This window comes from Mustela nivalis, assembly GCF_964662115.1.
Source record: "Mustela nivalis genome assembly, chromosome: 6".
Classification (NCBI taxonomy): domain Eukaryota; kingdom Metazoa; phylum Chordata; class Mammalia; order Carnivora; family Mustelidae; genus Mustela; species Mustela nivalis.
This window is the reverse complement of record NC_139025.1, coordinates 84,221,433-84,241,188: the sequence shown is the minus strand read 5'-3', so window position 1 is coordinate 84,241,188 and position 19,756 is coordinate 84,221,433. Positions and strand designations below refer to the sequence as shown.

General features: G+C 43.4%; 2 protein-coding genes across 9 annotated transcripts in view; both read left to right on the top strand.

Moving 5' to 3' along the window:
- GANC (glucosidase alpha, neutral C) overlaps nt 1-2,118 on the top strand; it is a 73,896-nt gene extending 71,778 nt beyond the window's left edge. For all 5 annotated transcript variants that reach the window (XR_014312981.1, XM_082735465.1, XM_082735464.1 and 2 more), the window contains one exon: nt 81-2,118. Coding sequence is in view for 4 of the 5 variants with exons in the window: in XM_082735465.1 (XP_082591591.1) it covers nt 81-190 (110 nt within the window). In the remaining variant the exon portion in view is untranslated. The remainder of the gene's footprint in view (nt 1-80) is intronic.
- An 8,288-nt stretch (nt 2,119-10,406) lies between these two features.
- Nucleotides 10,407-19,756, top strand: part of CAPN3 (calpain 3) — a 51,110-nt gene continuing 41,760 nt past the window's right edge. The window contains exon 1 of one of the 4 annotated variants that reach the window (XM_082735455.1): nt 10,407-11,325. In XM_082735455.1, the coding sequence (XP_082591581.1) occupies nt 11,017-11,325 (309 nt within the window). In that variant the 5' untranslated portion in view covers nt 10,407-11,016. The remainder of the gene's footprint in view (nt 11,326-19,756) is intronic. The other 3 variants (XM_082735457.1, XM_082735456.1, XM_082735459.1) reach the window with 3 other exon arrangements.

The window sequence follows — 19,756 nt, the reverse complement described above, 5'->3', positions numbered from 1 at the left end:
ATATTTTTATAGATTCAGAGGAAATATTTTTCTCTCCTAGATATTCATCAAACTTTTCCTGTTACTGTCTTGATATTTAGATGGTAAAGATGAGCCTGTGGCTTTTACCTATTGTGCCCAGATGGCCACCCTGCAGCTGGAGAAGCTCTCACTGAACATCGGTGCTGACTGGGAGGTCCATGTCCAATGACGGTGTGGTGCACTGGGGCAAGCGTGGGAAGCAGCCTGCACCTTTCAGCCTTGCCCTTGACCTTTTCTGAGATCTGTGCTGCATGCTAATTGACTTCTTTGGCTAAAAAGTGTCCTTCATTGATCATTGGTTTACTAATGAGAATAGATTTCAGGTTTTGCAATTTTAGAGGCACTAGTTACACTCTCTGTGTCAAACACTACTACTTCTCCTCGATGCAGATAGCCCTGAGACATTTATAAAGTTCATTAATCTTCCTCTGCTTCTTGAACCATGGCGCTGTGGTAAATGCTATGGCCCAATTGAGTAGCTTCTCTTTGAGGACAGCTGATTGGTTTGTTGTTTGGTAGTGGTGGTTGTCATTTTAAGGAAACTATCTTCAGTGGGGGCTCAAACTCACAACCTTAAGATTAAGAGTCACGTACTGTACCAGCAGAGCCAGCCAGGTACCCCTGGATGGGTCTCTTGTATGTGGGATGTGGGCCAAGCCCACCTTGTATGGCCCGTTTGTGGAAGCTTGCCTCGGGCCATGCTGCAGAGTCAGGAGGGCTACAGCAGCTGAGTTACTCAAGACCTGTCTCCAAGTGGACAGCAGTCTCTGGTACCCCCCTCCCCCCCGCCAAACACACAGTTACCTTTCACCCACTTAGACGTGAGCAAAACAACCCTTTTCTGCTTGCACTTCATACACTGCAGCAACAGAGAGTTACTCTCCCCTAAAGATCGACTCAGAAGCACAAAGGATTCTTTTCCCTGTTGTGCTTTTTAGGCTTCAAAGTTCATAATTCATCTTCTTAAAATCCTAATTTATCTCAATTGTTTTTATTAAGTGCTGTTTACTAGCCACAGAATATTTGTAGCATGAGTAAGCTGTAGCTTATAATTGAAAATAAAATTAATACCCATGTTCCCACCACTGAACTTCAGAAATAGAACACAGGGCTGGGATGGGGGTGAGATAAGCGAGGTACCTGCCTTGAGCAAAAAATGTAAGGGGGTACGGAAAAATGCAATCATCCAAACAAATGATATTTTAATGCAGTATTTTTAAAAATCAAAATTAATGCAAAAAATAATGAACAAAATATCAAGATTTTAAAATCAAGGTAGGCTTGGTATTATTGAGGTTTCCTTTCTTTTAGGCTCCAGTATGGTTTGGCATGGGCTAGAACATTACAACACACTAGTCCCTCATGGTTCCTGCTGTTCTGGAGCTGCTGGTGACCCTCCTGCCCGACACAGCATCTGTGGGGCAGCCTTGTGTCCTCAGCATGCCTCAATAAATGCACATTTTCACATGTCCTTCACTGAGCAACTTGCTGACTGCCACCTCTGTGCCTTGTGTTCTCTGGGCCATGATAGCCACCACCTTCCCCCCAGCCTGTGCAAATCTTACCATCCCTTCAGGCCCGACTCAAAGCCACTGTTCCATTAAGCCTTTCTAACTCCCCTAACAGTCCCGTGCCCCTGTTCCCATGAGCAGTGTTTTTGCCCATCTCTAAACTGTTGCTCCACTTAAAATGTGTGTTCTACTTCACCTTCTCAGGTATGGCCCCTTAATGTTTCAGTCTTGTCTATCTTGTTCCTCCCCTAGATTGTATGTTCGTTAAGAGCATGTTATATTTGGGATGCCTGGGAGGCTCAGTCAGTTAAGCATGTGCCTTCGGCTCAGGTCATGATCCCGCGGTCCTGGGATTGAGTCCCGCATCGGGCTCCTTGCTTGGTGAGGAGCCTACTTGTCTCTCTCCCTCTGCCTGCCTCCCTGCCTACTTGTGCGCTCTCTCTCTGTCAAATAATAAACAAAATCAAATAAAGAGCTTGTTATATTTGTCTCCTGTTTTTCAGAGCAGCTGACACTTGGCTTTCAGTAAGTATTGGCTACAAGTGGTTAACTGGTGGATTTGGTTGATTAAAAAATGAGAACTGAATGTATTTGTTTCTGATTTACTTTTTTGACAGGATTCTTCCCTGTAGACATAGTAGACCTTGTGCATTTTCTTGTGGACATGTTTTCTGATATCATTTGAGATTTGGGCTTTGCACCACATATAGGCTCACACAGACATTTGCAGATTCTCTGCTATTTCTGTAAGTTTTGCAATTCAGGAGAAAGGAGGAAAGCGACATTAGCTAAAGCAGTATTTCCCAGCTTCATACTTCCCCTAGCAACGTACAGTAAGAACCTGAAAATGGGGTACTTTACCTAATATAAGTGATGGCTTTTAATAGCATTTAAAGTTGAATAATTAAGACCTATCCTTAGATTAATATTTATTGCATTTATTCTTCCACGTCAAATATTTTGGAGGGAAGGAATGAGTAAGAACTAGTAAATTAGTGGTAAACTGCTCTACCTTGACCCAGAATGATACTGAAACAGTCACCTAGAGACAGTGAGTGGAAAGAAATAGTCTAGGTGTTAATTGTTCTCTGTCCTTACTGCTTCTCCCCCTTCCCCCACCTCCTGTTCCTACAGCTGTGCCCCAGAGCGCGGTGTCGGGGTGAGTTGACCTACAGGTGTTCAGTTACCTTGTTGTGGGTAATTCTTGACATGTTTACTCAGGAAACAGGATTTCATTTAAGAATTTGAATAATATCCACAGAGGTTGAAACAAAGCTCTCAAATGCATAATGTGTCTTTACTTAAGGCTTCAATACCAAGGAATGAGTTGACAAAATCAGAAACTGCCCAACAGAAAAACAGGCAAAGGTAATTTGCAAAATAAAGTAAAATAGACAAAACAAGCATGAAGGGTGCTCAGCCTCATTGATAATCAAAGAAATGAATTTTTTAAAAGATTTTACTTATTTGAGAGAAAGAGAGCGTGAGAGAGAGATCATGAGCAGGGAGGGGGCAGGGGCAGAGGGAGAAGCAGGCTCGATCCCAGGACCCTGATCATGACCTGAGCTGAAGGCAGGCCCTCAACCTGAGCCATCCAAGGGCCCCATAAGTTTTTTTTTTTTTTCTTTTTCCTGACTGGCCAAGATGAAGAGGAGTGAAAATGTCCAGTGCTAATGCTGGTGTGGAGAGTAGTCATTCTCATCTATCACTGGTGAAATTATAAATAAGTACAATCTTTCAGGATGTATATCTGGCAAGAGGGCCAAAACTTTAAATCTGTAGAGTCTAACCCAGCAATTCCACTTCAGAAAAATCAGATAAATTGCTCAGAGCTACTAACTGCAGTGTGATTTACACTGTGGAAAACTAGGAATATGCTGTGTTCTTTAACAGGGGGCTGGTTAAATATAGCCCTTTCATATAGCAAAATACTGAAATAGAGGGACATCCTGTACTCTTCAAATATAAAGACCATGAAAAAGAGGTCTGAAGAAATGTTCTAGGTTGAAGGGGGGTACAAAAGAGACATTACAACAAATGTGTGATCCTGGGCTGGAATCTGGGCCTATAAAGGGCGTGATTGGGACAGTTGGCAAAATTTGAATGGCATCTTTTGATTACATAGTTATTTTCCTAATTTTAAGGGTTATACTATAATTATATAGAATTTCCTTTCTTTTAGGAAATACTAAAGTATTAAAGGATAATGGATCATAGTATCTTTAACTTACTCTCAAAATGGCTCAGAAAATGTATATATGTATGAGAAGGAGACAGAGACAGAAAAAGGCAAAATGAGTTTAAATGTTAAAGAACCTGGGTGAAGGGTATATAGGAATGTTTTATGCTATATTTTCCACTTTCCTAGAAGTTTTAAATTATTTAAGAAACAAAATGTTGGGCCATATCTCTGTAACATCTAACAACTTTAAAATGTTTGCTTTCTAGCACTGTAAAAGCTTGTAAGCTGTGGCATATAAAATAGGATGAAACAAACTGAGTTAATACAAGAACCTACTTTGTTTCTAATACTGCAGACCACTTCAGAATGTTCCTCAGATAAGGTCTTCTTCACCTGAGCAGCACAGGGCCATGCCAAGTCCTCTACTTCAGGAATACAAATCCCATCCTCTTTTTGGCTGGGATGCAAAGGGGAATTACTCAGATCTGAGGGCTGAAAGCCATCAGCAGAAGGGAGGAGGGTGAAGGAAAAAAACAGGGAAGTAATGTTTTGTCTTGCAGAGCCAGCAGCCCGCCAAGGAGACTCCACAGCTTGGTGTTTCTCCAGCTATGCCTCTTATATGAGCCAGTTTAGGCCAGTTTGGAGCTGAGGACCTGCCATAGAAGCCCCCCTGAATTCTCCTAAAGTTAAGTGTAGCTTATTATTATAATATTAAGATCTCCTATGGGTTGTTTTCTGCCATTTTTTGAGTATACAGTGTAGGCACTAGCATGTTGACCTGCTAGGCATGCTCCGTTGACTCAAAGTGCCTAAGCACAGAATATCTCTAAGTTTCTTAATATATATACAAGCTCCCTGCCCTGCCCCCAATACACCGAATAAAAGTTTCTTGTACTAACCCCACAGGAAGACAGTACTCTGAGAGCTATCTTCCTGTCTCCTTACTGTAACAAGTAATAAAAAGGTCTTTGTTTTCAACTTACTTGGGTTGTGTTCAATTTAATGCACACCAAGTTGCAAAGCCCTTGAGCTGTCATACTCTGAGCGCCAGGCCCCCCCGCCTCACCCTGGCCCTCTATACCCATGCCATGGCAGCACTTTCAGCTGTGTCACCATGGAGGTCTCACCTGACAACAGGAGCTGACCAAGGAGCCTTCAGGAGGGTTCACACTAAGAAACAGGATACATGTTTACATGTTGATGGGGGCATTTATTAAGGGCAGATGACCCGTACAGGAGCCAGAGAAAGTCCTTCACACATTTGGAAGGCCGGCTTGAGCACCATCCTTCTCTTCCCAGATCTGAGTTACCCAGATGATCCTGGCTCTGGTAAATCTGAAATAATTGGTTCCTAAGAGTGATCCAAGATTTGGTTCCAGTTTGACTAGATACCAAGACATTCTCTGTCCAAGGAGGCTGGGTGCACTTGAGATTGATGGATAGGACTATGTTCTGGGCACAGCTCACTTCAGAATAGGGGAACTCCCATGTGTCAACATGACCAGGGCCAGTATCAGATCAGGCCATTCTCCTAAAGGCTCCCTTGAGAATAAAGCACAGATTGTCACCAAGAGTTTGTCTTAAAGTTGTGCTGAGCCCTGTGTCCTGGTCAACTAAAACCAGTGAATCTTGGGACGCCTGCATGGCTGTCAGCTAAGTGTCTGCCTTCAGCTCAGGTCCTGATCTCCAGGTCCTGGTATCAGCCTGCGTGGTGCTCCCTGCTCAGTGGGGAGTCTGCTTCTCCTTCTCCCTCTGCCACTCCAACGCTCATGTATTCTCTCTCTCTCTCAAATGAATAAATAAAAACCTTCAACAACAACAACAACAAAACAGTGAATCTGATCACCACAGCCATAGAGAAGACTGTAATTCTGGAGTTTGGTCTGTGGGCAGGGCTCTTTCACTTTTTTATTGGATTATCATAATGATAGGCAGTGGAAACACAGTTAAAACACATATACCTGGGATGCCTGGGTGGCTCAGTTGGTTAAGCAGCTGCCTTCGGCTCAGGTCATGATCCCAGCGTCCTGGGATCGAGTCCCACATCGGGCTCCTTGCTCCGCAGGGAGCCTGCTTCTCCCTCTGACTCTGCCTTCCACTCTGTCTGCCTGTGCTCGCGCTCTCTCTCTGACAAATAAATAAATAAATAAAATCTTAAAAAAAAAAAAAAAACACATATACCTGAAGCTTTATGGTTTTTCACCCATAATTTACCATCCTAACAGCCTTCTGGGACATAAAATTCCTATGACAGTTATCAACCTTTCCACTCTGCTTTTAAGATTTCCACATATCTGGCTCCATAGCTCAGGGGTTAGAGCACTGGTCTCATAAGATTTCCACATATCAAACCTTCTGAATACCTTACATATAAATTCCAGGGGCAGCACTCCAGACTAAAATAACTTTTCAGCCCAGGACAAAGGAAGCCACCAGCAACTCCACTAGAAACAGATTACCATATTAACCACAGACAGTGGAGGCCATATAACTAGCATTCTAGGAGAAATAAAGGATGGCATCTGATATCCGATCTGCCTGTCTTATGACCAGCCTCGCAAAAGACTGCAGTGCCACAGAAAGGCCAGCCAGAATTCGACAGCTGCTTCTTGACAGTTTTTTCCAGCAGGGCTGTGGTATTAGATTCCTCTCTAGTCAGAGCTAAGGGAAGGGGAGCCCTCACTACTTATATGCAAGGATCCAGAGATCTTAAGCCTAGCTCACATTATTGAAGTCCTAGTTACACATTCAAGTCCCTCCCTAGAAATCAGAAAACCTGGGGTAGAGCTTGGTTCTGTAGCTGACTGATCTTGGCCATGTCATTTAATTTCTTCAGGCCTTGGCTTCCCCACTGGTTGAAGAAGAGATAATTTATAAAATTCTGTGAGCTTTCCATGACTTCATTGTAAAATTACAGCAGATGTCTCAAGTTTCCTCATGTAAAATAATGCCAATCAAACCCACAAGGTGCTCATACAGATTTAAAATACTCTGTGTGGGGGCACCGACTCTTGATCTCAATTTAGGTATTGATCTCAGTACCATGAGTTCAAGCCCCATGTTGGGCTCCACACTGGACATGGAGCCTACTTAAGAAAAGTATGTATCTTACTTAGTAAAGGACAGCTAGAGCTAGGTGGGGAGAGATAGGTAGGCAGCTACATGACTAGCCTCACATAGGGGGCTAGGAATTCAGGTTCATAAAAATCCCAGATGTGGAAAATGTTAAGGCATACAAAACCAGAGATAAGTGAATATAATGAGATTAATGAGACTACCTCGTTTATCTCGTTTATTAGAGACAAGCTATCTATCTCTATAACAGCTACAGCTAGACCACTGAAAATTACAAAGCTTCAAAGAAAAAGTAAACATAGTGCTCAGTGGTAGAGACATCAAGAAGATTTAAGTTTCCTAGTCAGTTCTCAAAAAGACTGCCAGTGAAAGCCCACAATGGCAACCCATTCGAGACCCCTCTCACTCTAGAGAGCTTTTTTTCTCTTTTCTGTTCCCCCCTTCATTTCACAAACTCACTTCATTTCACCCTTTTGTGTCCTTGATTCATTCTTCAATTCCATGAGACAAGAACATGGCAATCCTGTAACACTATATGTGTGGAAAGGAAAAATGAATAACTTTACTTTGGAGAAACTGGTGGATACCACTTCAGCCCCGTGATCAAGATTGATGCCACCTGTGATAAAACTCATCTCTACCATGTATCCCCAAATGAGAAGGCATATGACCTTGTGATATTCTTTTTTTTTTTTTAAGATTTTATTTATTTATTTGACAGAGAGAGATGACAAGCAGGCAGAGAGACAGGCAGAGAGAGAGGAGGAAGCAGGTTCCCTGCTGAGCAAAGAGCCCGATGCGGGGCTCGATCCCAGGACCCTGAGATCATGACCTGAGCTGAAGGCAGCGGCTTAACCCACTGAGCCACCAGGCGCCCCAAGACCTTGTGATATTCTTTCCTCAAATCCATAACTCAGTCTAATCAAATGAAAAACATCAAACTCAAGTTGAGAAACATTCCACACAGCATGCCTGCCAAGTACTCTTCACAAGTCCCAAGTCCCGAGAGACAAAACCTGGAACCAGCAGAGATGGGAAGATACTGAGGAGACGTAACAATTAAACACAGTGCAGCATCCTGAATCATAACAGAAGAAAAAAAAGAAATCAAATATGTCTTTTGTAGTTTACTTAATAGTATTTTACCAACATTAATTTCTTAGATTTGATAGTTATACCATGGTTATGTAAGGTGTAAACATTAGGGGAAGCTGGGTGAAAGGCATACAGAAACTCTGTACGACCTTGCAACTCTTTTGTAAATCTAAAATTAAAATTAAAAAGTTTTGAAAACTATGTGCAGTGGCTAGCTCACAATAGGAACTTAATGAATGATGGGTGTTAGAAGCAAATGCATTGCTTCCAATAGAGTTGAATCAAAGGAAGATTTATCGATGGAAAAGACAGTGTTATGAAGCCATTAACTGGGCCTATCGGTGTCGAGAGAAACCATTCCAGTCACAGATACTGCATGCTGTTGGCTGAAATATGTTATAAAAACTAGTTCTCTATCCTTGAAGAGACTTATGGGAATTGAAATGTGCAGCTGTTCATATGCTCATTCTCTGTCCTTTGTTCTAGGGCTCAGATTGGGTTTCTCCCTGATAGCATGAGTTTCCACACCATCGGAATAAACCTTGTTTTCAGACCTGCTAATAGAGAGGTTTTATCCACAGCAACTGATTTAAAAAAAGCAAAATGAAGAGCACCTTGCACTCTGCACTTTTGATATTTCCATCTGGTTGCAACATAGACTCATCTTATCACACATTCATCTTAGTTACTAAATTACTTAGTGAGACGACCAAGGAAAGAAAAGTCAGCGGGTGTGTGGCCCAGAGATGGCTCTCCCCCAAGGGCAAATCAGCCAACATAACTTTGATTGCATTAGCAAAACAGAAAGAAGGGTAAGAAATTTCTCCTTACATTGGGAAAATTCATTCAACAGACAGACAACACATTTATTAAAAGCTTTCTATGTGCTTAACCCTGAGAGTGGACTGGGGACTCAGATCCCACCTTCACGGAACTTACTGTCCTGTAGGGCACACAGGAAGCTCATTTATAAGCTTAAACAATAAAATGTGGGTGAGAGCAATGAGATTAAAGATGGTATAGAGCAATAGGCTGGGGCTCAAATGTTTGAGGGTTAAGAAAGGAAACTTCCCCCAATCTCCTTTCCACCGTAGGGGTGAGTTTGAGGGTAGGAAGTCAGTCTTTTTAGAGGCTTTTTTAGTGTAGGCAGATAGGCATGCTCCGATTGGAAACACTGTGACCATGTGATCCTGAGTGGCTCACACCTATCCCAGGCCTGACTCACAAGAGATATTCAGTAAATGCTCATAAACTGAATGCCGGTCTGCACGAATGAGTGACTCTAATCCAGCCTGATTTAACCCCAAAGTAATGTTAAATTTAGGTCACCTCTAACAACGTTTATTGAGTGCTTAAGACAATCCTGGCATTATTTTAAATGTTTTACGTAATTAAGTTGTTTAATTTTTTTTTAAGATTTTATTTATTTATTTGACAGAGATCACAAGTAGGTAGAGAGGCAGGCAGAGAGTGAGAGGGGGAAGCAGGCTCACCGCTGAGCAGGGACCCCAATGTGGGGCTCGATCCCAGGACCCTGGGATCATGACCCAAGCTGAAGGCCTCAACCCACTGAACCACCCAGGGGCCCCAAGTTGTTTAATTTTTATGATAACTCAATAGCAGACTGACTATCCACATACCCACTTTATAAGTGAGAAAATGGAGCCATAGGAAAAAAAGAAGAAGTAACTCACCTAAAGTTAAACAGGCACAGCCAGCAAGCAGGATGCCCAAACTTTGAACCCACACAATCAGCCTTAAGGCTGCCCTCCCCTATCCTGCCTCTCCAAGAGTAGTAGTAAAGGTCCTTGGGCATTTCCTGGTCCTAGGGAACAGGAGGACAAGCTGAGGGTCCCCACATGCAGCAGCTCCAGACATAGGTCTCCTTAAAGCTGTAGCCCCAGTGATCATGAGCTTGGTAATTCTCCCTAGTTCAGCAGTCACTCCCCACCTCCTCTTATAGCTCTAGCCTTCGGCTGGTGAGACTGGTCACGTGGGAAGAGGCAGGGCTACAAGTCTAGGACCAGCGGCCACTGAGCCACAAGTGGAATGTAGCCATCTGACAGTCCAGGCAGTAGCTACCATGGGTTCAACACAAAGCGGAAGCCAGGCAGGCAGTTCCATTCCCTGAAACCAATTCTTTTGGAATGACCTCCCCTGGGACTCAAAAGGGAACCCGATTCAGTAACCAATTCCACTTCTGACCCAGTTGTCTAATGTGGTGTGTCTGCACCGTCTACTCAAGTGTACTTTTTGTAGCAAATTTGGTCCAGTGTTTATTTTGGGGGTGGGGAGAGACAAGAGGTGTCTAGGTCAAGTGGGCAAGAAAGAGACAGACATTCTTCTCAACTGGGGACTCTGCTGAGCAGCATTTTCCACCCAGACAGCTCCACCAAACGCTGACACCATAACATTCTGTAAGAGATGCAAATCCAGCTGAATAATGTTCTGATATCCTAGAGTTTTAGAAAGTAAAAAATGTGTTCTCAACCATGTCTAGAATATTCCCCCAGAATTCAGGATCTCACATTCACCCTGGCTACCTTTTTTCTCAGTACTGCTCTCCATTCATCTGGGGGCTGATGGGTGGACAAAGTCCATGTCCCGACTCAATAACGCATGAGCAGTTTTTTTGCTACTTTTCGGCGTCCAACCTCCTCAAATATGCCCTTTCCGCCTCCCGACGACACCAGCACTCAATGACCACGGGGAAACGTCCCCAGCAGGGTCCTTCTCACCTCATGCGTCGTCTGGCTGCCGGGAGCCTCCCTGGCTCTCATACTCCTCTTCTTCCTTCATGTCTATTTTTAGTTTTCCTGGCTCAAGCTTCTCCAGGCCCCTGAAACACAACCCTCTCTCTCCCCTCTGCCTCTCCCTCTGGCAGGCTAGCTGCCGGCAGGAGCCCCCAGAAATCCTCCTGTCTCCTGCCTCAGGAAACCTCCGACTTCGGGATCACCACTCGGCTTTAAGGATGGACAGAAGCTGGATGACCTTCTGACGGGCTATAGCTCCGAATGTGGATGTGGACGTTTTTCTCTCAGATGACAGAATCACTCCAACTTCCCCTTGGCCATTGCTTTCTTCCCCTGTTTTCTTTAAAAAACAAAACCTTTTTTCCCCAATTTGCCTGCCATGCCAACTGTCATTAGCCCATCTGTGGCCCCACGGACGGGGGCTGAGCCCAGGTCCCCGGGGCCGATTCCCCCGCCAGGCGAAGGTAAGACCACGGAGGCCGGGGGCACAAACCCAAGCGGCATCTATTCGGCCATCATCAGCCGCAATTTCCCCATTATTGGAGTTAAAGAGAAGACATTTGAGCAGCTTCACAAGAAATGTCTGGAAAAGAAGGTTCTTTATCTGGATCCTGAGTTTCCACCCGATGAGACCTCTCTCTTTTACAGCCAGAAATTCCCCATCCAGTTCATCTGGAAGAGACCTCCGGTGAGTAGCTCAAACACTTGGCTTTTTTCCCTCAGAGAAGTCCTGGCCCTCAGCACCTTCCCGCAGCTCCACAGTGCGCATGGGCAGGAGGTCCGCAGTGCGCATGGGCAGGAGGAGGAAGGTTTCTGGATGCAGGCCGGCAGGCCCCCGTCCTTAGAAGCCGAGTCCGTTCTCACTCTGTTCATCTCTTTTTCTGAAAAACATCTTGCTTTGTATAATGGGAACCCAGTATAATTCATCCTATAAAAGTAAATACCTTTTTCTCAGAACAAGTCTCTAAGAGTCCTTCCATTTCTTGGGCTAAAATCATGAGGTTGTCCCTTACTTTGTCAATAGCCATGACTTTCTGCAACACAGAAGCCCTGGGAAGAGGGGAGTAGCTGGCAAAGACCTGTTTTCCTCGCATAAAATGTTAGGGTGAGAAGGAGAAATCCTAGTAATCATTTTTGTCCACATACCTCACCCCACAAATGAGAAAGGCACACTGAGGGAAGTACATCCAGAGATGGCATGATAGCCTGGATTAAAACCCCTTCTCTTTAGGTAACTCTTCCAGCCTCCAGGTTTCATTTACTGTGATCAGATGGAAAATCCTATCCCCCCACTCCCTTCTCTGATCAGACCTCCCATATGACTCATATTTTTTTTTTTTAAGATTTTGTTTATTTATTTAATTGATAGAGATCACAAGTAGGCAGAGAGGCAGACAGAGAGAGAGAGGAGGAAGCAGGCTTTCTGCCGAGTAGAGAGCCCGCTGTGGGGCTCGATCCCAGGACTCTGGGATCATGACCTGAGCCGAAGGCAGAGGCTTTAACCCACTGAGCCACCCAGGCGCCCCAACTCTTATTCTTAATTCAAGGAATTTGGGGGTATCTGCTAGAGCCAGAAAGTGGGCAACTGGGGAGACAGCAGTGAACAAGACAGACAGAAATTGGGGCACCTGGGTGGCTCAGTCGGTTAAGCTTGATCTTGATTTCCGCTTAGGTCATGATCACAGGGTCCTGGGATGGAGCCCCACAGCACTGGGCTCCACTCTCAGCGGGAAGTCTGCTTGAGATCCACCCGCCCTCTGCCGCCTCTCCCTCCCAAATAAATAAATAAATAATTTTAGAAAGATTTTATTTATTTACTTGACAGAGAGAGAGTGAGACCACAGTAGGCAGATAGGCAGGCAGAGAAGCAGAGAGCCCAATGTAGGGCTCGATTCCAGGACCCTGAGATCATGACCTGAGCCGAAGGCAGAGACTTAACCCACTAACCCACCCAGGTGCCCCAATAAATAAATATTTTTTAAAAAGAAAGATAGATAAAAATTCCTGCTCTCCTGGACTCCAGAATCTTTAAGGGAAGGCTGTCAATAGAGAATATTCAGTTGCTATGGGATCAGAAGGCAAGGGGAGCTAACCCCATTCAGGGAGAAAACTGACACCACCCCCCACCCCCAGGAGATCACTAAAACTGAGGCCCAGTGCTATTCATTAGCTTAATCAAGTTACTCTGGGACCTAGTGCCATTGATTAGCCATGTTTTGTTTTGTTTTTTTTTCCTAACCTGAGATCAAATGTCCAATGCTGTACTCACCCTATGTGTTCCCCAAGTTTCCTTTCCACTCCTAACAATTCTGTGGTAAGGCCTGTGACTGCCCTGAGGACCCTCAGTTTGGAAGAAAGGACTAGCAAGAGCTTCATTCTGCAGTCCAGTCACTGCCCTGCTGCCAGAGAACTGGGACCTGTCACATCCCTGTTGGAGTATCTTCAATAACATTCTTCTCCCCTCCCTGCATGCTTCAGGATAAGTCCAAACTCCTTAGATGAGCTACAGGCCCTCCCATGCTGGCCCCAGCCTACCTGTCCATGTCATTTTCACCCTTTCCTCTGGAGCCTGATGCATTCAGCTGCTTTGTTTTTCCCAGATCCTGTACCTCAAGGCCTTTGTTTATGCTCTCTGTCTGGAATGATCTTCTTGTTTTTATCTGATCTGCTCCCCTCACCCTCTCTCCACTGCTCAGTTATCACTTCTTTCAAGCTTTCACACATCTGTTCCCCATCTGCTGAGAACAAGAACCATTCCTGGTCATCTCCAGACCTGTTTGCCAGGAAAGGGCCAGGCCCCCAGCGGGTAATCAGAGATGAATGAAAACCCACAGCTGAGGGTGCTGAGCACCAAGAGATAAGGGCAGCCCAGCACTCCAAGGCAGTGGAGGGGAGAAGAGCGAGGGGGTGTTCCTAGAATCTTTTTTTTTTTTTTTTTTTTAAGTAGGCTCCATGCCCAGCATGGAAACCAACGCAGGGCTTGAATTCATGACCCTGAGATCAAGACATGAGCTTGAGCTTGAATTGGACACTAGCTGATTGAGCCACCCAGGTACCCCCTAAAAACCTTTTCTAATACAACTGTGGGGGGGAGACCCTTACAAATGCTGTTTTTAGTGAAATTATGAGTGGATTTTAGTCTTAAAAGCTAGACTTGCATATTAATAAGAACAATGTAAGGGTTTATTATGCTCTAGGTGCTAAGTCAGTCCTAAAATTTATGCTATCATTGCTAGTGTGACATTGGGGGCACCAGAAGACCTGTCTGTTTCAACCTGTGCTCCCACCACCAATTCCCCCTCACATACAAGTGAAGTGATTAAGGGCCAGAAAGGGCAACCACACAAGTTGATTGCAATTCAAACACTGAAATGATTCCAGAACTTTCTGAAGTGTAAAGCACTTCTTGGAGATGTAAGTTTCCCATGCATTCCTTATACATCATAAACTTTACCAGGTTTAAGCAGTCTGAAACAGAGACTGTGTCCTAGGAGAGGCCCTTCCTGTTTTTATTCTCTGAGGCACAGAATCACTGAAAGCCAATGTGAATATTTCTTTGCAATCAGTACATATTACAATTGGATGGTGGTGGTGGTGGTGGTGGTGATAAGGGGAGAACTATTCAAGCCAGCTAAAATTCTAGTTAAGATGAAGCTGTATTTTCAGCATTTCCCTCTTCAAAGAGGGGACAGCCAGGCCACCTGTCCAGGCACACCCATAATCTCTTCTCACTCACTCACCAATACTGCCTCACTGCTTTTCCTCCTCTACTAGAGAGCTTCATGCACTGAGTCTCTAGGCCAAACTGATTCCTTTTGGCCTTCCTTCTATGATCTATTTCTGGAATCCAAAAGCAAACCATACAACACTTTCCAGTTGTTGAGCCAAATTTTCTTGATTACAAACCCTTCGAGAGAAGAGAATGGCTTCTAGAACAGGGCCTCTGGGAAACTGATTACTCTTGCCCAATTTCATCAGAGAAATGCAAATCAAAACCAATGAAATATCACTTTGTTAGAACAGCTAGAATCAAAAAGACATGGAAATAACAGTTGTTGGCAAGGATGTGGAGAAAAAGGAACACTTGTGCACTGTTGGTGGGATTGTAAATTGGTACAGTCACTGTGGAAAACAGTATGGAGCTTCCTCAAAAAATTAAAAAGAGAAATACATTATAATCCAGTAATTCCACTACTAAGTATTTATCCAAAGAAAACAAAAACACTAATTCAAAAAGATATATGCACCCCTATGTTTACTGCATATTATTTACAATAGCCAAGTTATGGAGGCAACCCAAGTGTATACACACACACACCCACACATACACACACACACAGGGGAATATTACTCAGCCATAAAAAAAGAATGACATCTTCCCATTTGCACAATGTGGATGGACCTAGAGAGTATAAAGCTAAGTGAAATAAGTCAGACATAGAAAGAGAAATACCAAATGATTTCCCTCAACTGTGGAATCTAAGAAACAAAACAAATGAACAAACAAAGAAATAAAGAGACACACAAACAAAAAGGGTCTTAAATACAGACAACAAACTGGTGGTTACCAGGAGCAAAGTGGGTTGGGGGATGAGTGAAATAGATAAAAAGAGATTAAGAGGTAAAATAAGTTAAAACTTATAAAATTATAAAATAAGTAAATCATGGAGATGAAAAGTACAACATAGGGAAGATCGTTAATAAGATTGTAATACTGTTGTTTGGTAACAGATGGTGACGACACTTAATGAGGTAACATTGAGGAATGTATAGAATTGCTGAATCATTATGTTGTAAGCTGATACTCATATAACTCTGTATGTTAATTATATTTCAATAAAAATAATAATAATAATAATAAATAGGGGCACCTGGCTGGCTCCATTGGAAGAATATGTGACCCTTGACCTCAGGGTCATGAGTTTGAGGCCCATACTGGGTGTAGATATTACTTAAATAAATAAAAATTTTAAAATAGCAAAAATAATAAATAAGTCATTACATTTTTCAAGTCAGGTCTTGTCACCACTACAAAATTACCTTTGATTTTTTTTTAAAGATTTTATTTACTTATTTGACAGAGATCACAAGTAGGTAGAGAGGCAGGCAGAGGTGGGGGGGAAGCAGGCTCCCCACTAAGCAGAGAGCCCGATGTGGGGCTCAATCCCAGGACCTGAGCCGAAGGCAGAGGCTTTAACCCACTGAGCCACCCAGGCGCCCTTGATTTTTTTTTTTTATAGATACTTAGCGAAGTGTCCTTAACAAAATATGAATCCTTAGCATGACAGATTCTAGCTTTTCTCTTCATGAAGAGAACTCTTAAAGAAAAATTGGGAAGATTCTAATAATTACAGAAAGAATAATTTCTCTCTGGAGGTGGACATGATGGTTGTTTAGTGGGGGGAATAAAAGAAAAAAATGCTAATTTATTTACAAGACAGAAGGAGTCAGAACAGAAACCAGAGTGGGATGGGGGGGAAGCAACAGGGCAAGAGGCCACATACCCCAGGGTCATCCCTCCACTTGACCTGATACCCAGGACCCTGGGATCATGACCTGAACTGTAGGCAGATGCTTAACCAACTGAGCCACCCAGGTGCCCTGCCACCCAAAGACTTATTTACTCATGAACTTGTGAAAAGCCTGAGGCAAGTAAAAAGTAACTTACTGGTAAAGGGAGGAAGTTAATAACTCCAGTTACACAGACAGGATGAGCCAGCACACCCAGAAACCAGAGTGTGGAAAGCACAGTAGTGGGGAAGGAGAGAGGTGTACAGAAGCACACTGCCTGAAACCCCCTGAACGCTGGTGGGGGGAAGAGGCTCTCTCCTCTCAGAGGCTATGAAGTGGGAGTTCCAGATTTCTGAGAATCTGTGAGCCCCAGCTAACACCTGGAGAGTGCCCTGCTTAGGAGAAGCTGACACATGGTGCAGCCACTGGGGAAAACAGTATGAGCTTACTCAGAAAGTTAAAAATAGAACTGCCCAATGACCCAACAATCGCACTACTGAATATTTACCCAAAGAATACAAAAACACTAATTCAAAGAGATACATGCACCCCTATGTTTATAACAGCATTATTTACAGTAGCCAAGAAATGGAAGCAACCCAAGTGTCTCTCCATAGATGAAAGGAAAAAGAAGAAGTGGGGTATATATGCAATGGAATATTATTCTAGCATTAAAAAAGAATCAACTCTTACAATTTGCAACAACATGGATAGAGCTAGCGAGTATAATGCTAAGTGAAATAAGTCAGAGAAAGACAAATGCCATATGATTTCATTCGTATGTGGAATTTAAGAAACAAATCAGCAAATGGGGGAAAAAAGAGACAAATTAAGAAACAGATTCTTTTTTTTTTTAACTTTTTTTTTTAAGATTTTATTTATTTGACAGAGAGAGATCACAAGTAGGCAGAGAGGCAGGCAGAGAGAGAGAGAGAGAGGGAAGCAGGCTCCCTGCTGAGCAGAGAGCCCGATGCGGGGCTCAATCCCAGGACCTTGGGATCATGACCTGAGCCGAAGGCAGCAGCTTAACCCACTGAGCCACCCAGGCGCCCCTAAGAAACAGATTCTTAATTATCAAAACAGACTGGGGGCTACCAGAGGGGAGGTGGGTGGGGGATGGGTAAAATAGGTGGTGGGGATTAAGGAGGACAATTGTGATGAATACCAGGTGATGTGTGGAATTGTGAAATCACAATACCATACACCTGAAACTAACATTACACTGTATGTTAACTGGAATTAAGATCAAAACTTAAAAAACCAAAACAAAAAGAAGAAGTAGCTGACACTTCCTTTACCATATTCATCCCAACTTCAAGTCTAAATAATCACCATCACAACTTTTAGAAGTTTATTATATCCCCCAGAACACAGTATTAAAACTGCTATCAAAAACTTATAAATGTGTAGCGCCTGGGTGGCTCAGTGGGTTAAGGCCTCTGCCTTCAGCTCAGGTCGTGATCCCAGGGTCCGGGGGTCGAGCCCCACATTGGGCTCTCTGCTCAGCGGGGAGCCTGCTTCATCCTCTCTCTCTGCCTGCCTCTCTGCCTACTTGTGATCTCTGTCTGTCAAATAAATAAAATCGTTAAAAAAAAAAAAAAAACTTATAAATGTTAGGATGGTTTGGGATGTTTGGGAATAGCTTTCAGCCATTCCAGGAAGATGCGTTCCTTCCCTGAATTCAAAGTTTTGAAGGGAAAACAGACACCCTCAGCCCCTTCGATAACCTGCTTATATTCTATGCATACCTCTCACGGCCTGAATGTTCATCCTTACTTCTAGCCAGAAATCTCCTGGCCACAACTTTTGCACCTTCTCTCTAGTCTGACCCAGAAGATAGTGAAATAGAGACAGCAGATTTCCTGTACATAGTCATACTCCTTGTTTGTGAATAATCTTATCCTTCCTTTAGATGTTTCAACTCATACCCTGTAAATGTGGTTTTTCCAACACGGGGGAGGTCAGTGCCATGATCTATATACAGCCAATCCTCATTATTCATGGATTCTGAATTTACCTACGCACTAAAATTAATTTGTAACCCTAAAATCAGTATTTATGGTGTTTCTGTGGTCATTTGCAGACATGCATAGGGCAGTGAAAATTTTGAGTCGCCCCCTAGGCACATTCCCAGATGAAATCAGGGTGACACTGGGCTTTCTCATCTTAGCCCTCATACTGTAAATGGGTGTCCTTTTCATAGTCTACATAGCATCCCGTTTTTCACATTTTTTGCACTTCTTATCGGTGATTTCCTCTGTTTAAACTATGAAGTGCTGTCTTGTGTTCCTAAGTGCAAGAAATCCACGGTGTGCCTTAGGGAGAAAAGAAATGTGTTAGAGTCATTCACACTGAAATTTTGGTGCTGTTGGCTGTGAGTTCAAAGTTAATGACTCAGTAAAATAGATTAAATAAGGTGTCTTTAAACAGAAACACACTGAAGAATGTGTACTCATCAGTTGATAAAAATGTGGCTAGACACTCACAGGAATCTAATCCTGTATTTCCTCCAAGAGCAATGATTCCTACTCACTAATTCAGCATTCACAGCACCATTATAAAACATAACTACCACGAATAACAAGAATGGATTGTAATTTCTATGTTCTCTGTATCCTTTTTTTTAAACATTTTATTTATTTTTTTGACAGAGAGAGACACAGTGAGAGAGGGAACATAAGCAGGGGGAGTAGGAGAGGGAGAAGCAGGCTCCCAGCAGAACAGGGAGCCCAATACAGGGCTCCATCCCAGGATCCTGGGATAATGACCTGAGCCAACGGCAGACGCTTAACAACTGAGCCATCCAGGCATCCCTGTTCTCTGTATTCTTAAACATCACAACTTAAAACAATACCCTTGGGCGCCTGGGTGGCTCAGTGGGTTAAGCCGCTGCCTTCGGCTCAGGTCATGATCTCAGGGTTCTGGGATCGAGTCCCGCATCGGGCTCTCTACTCAGCAGGGAGCCTGCTTCCTCCTCTCTCTCTCTCTCTCTGCCTGCCTCTCTGCCTACTTGTAATCTCTGTCTGTCAAAAAAAAAAAAAAACAACAACAATACCCTATTAAGGGTATGATTAGCAGGAAACATTACAACATGTTTTAATCCATTACGTCATGATTTTTTTTTTTGATGTTCCAACTGTTTCATCTTTGGACAGTGGGAGGCCCCTACAAGCTACCTGTGTCATTTGTTGTGCTCCCAGTCATCTTTTTATTTATTTTTTTTAAGATTTTATTTATATGTGAGAGAGAAATAGTGAGAGAGGGCACAAGCCGGGGGGAGGGGCAGAGGAGAGAGCGAAGCAGGCCATTTTCAGGTCTCAGTTTCCTCATCTATGAAAAGAATATAGAAAACCAGAAAATCCTTACTTCCATAGAGTTGTTGTAAGGATTAAATGGCATGTTGTAAATGACATACTGAGCACAGTGAGTCAATAAAGAATGATGATGGTAAATCAAAGGAAAAATGAGGTACCCCATTGAGAGCCCGCTCTCAATTTAGTAGTCATGATGGCACCATGGTGGGGGAGGTAAGTTCTGGTGAGAGTGAAAATTCAGTAAATAGTTAGGACTGCCTCCCCTTATATTCCACAAGACAGCAGCTCCTTCTG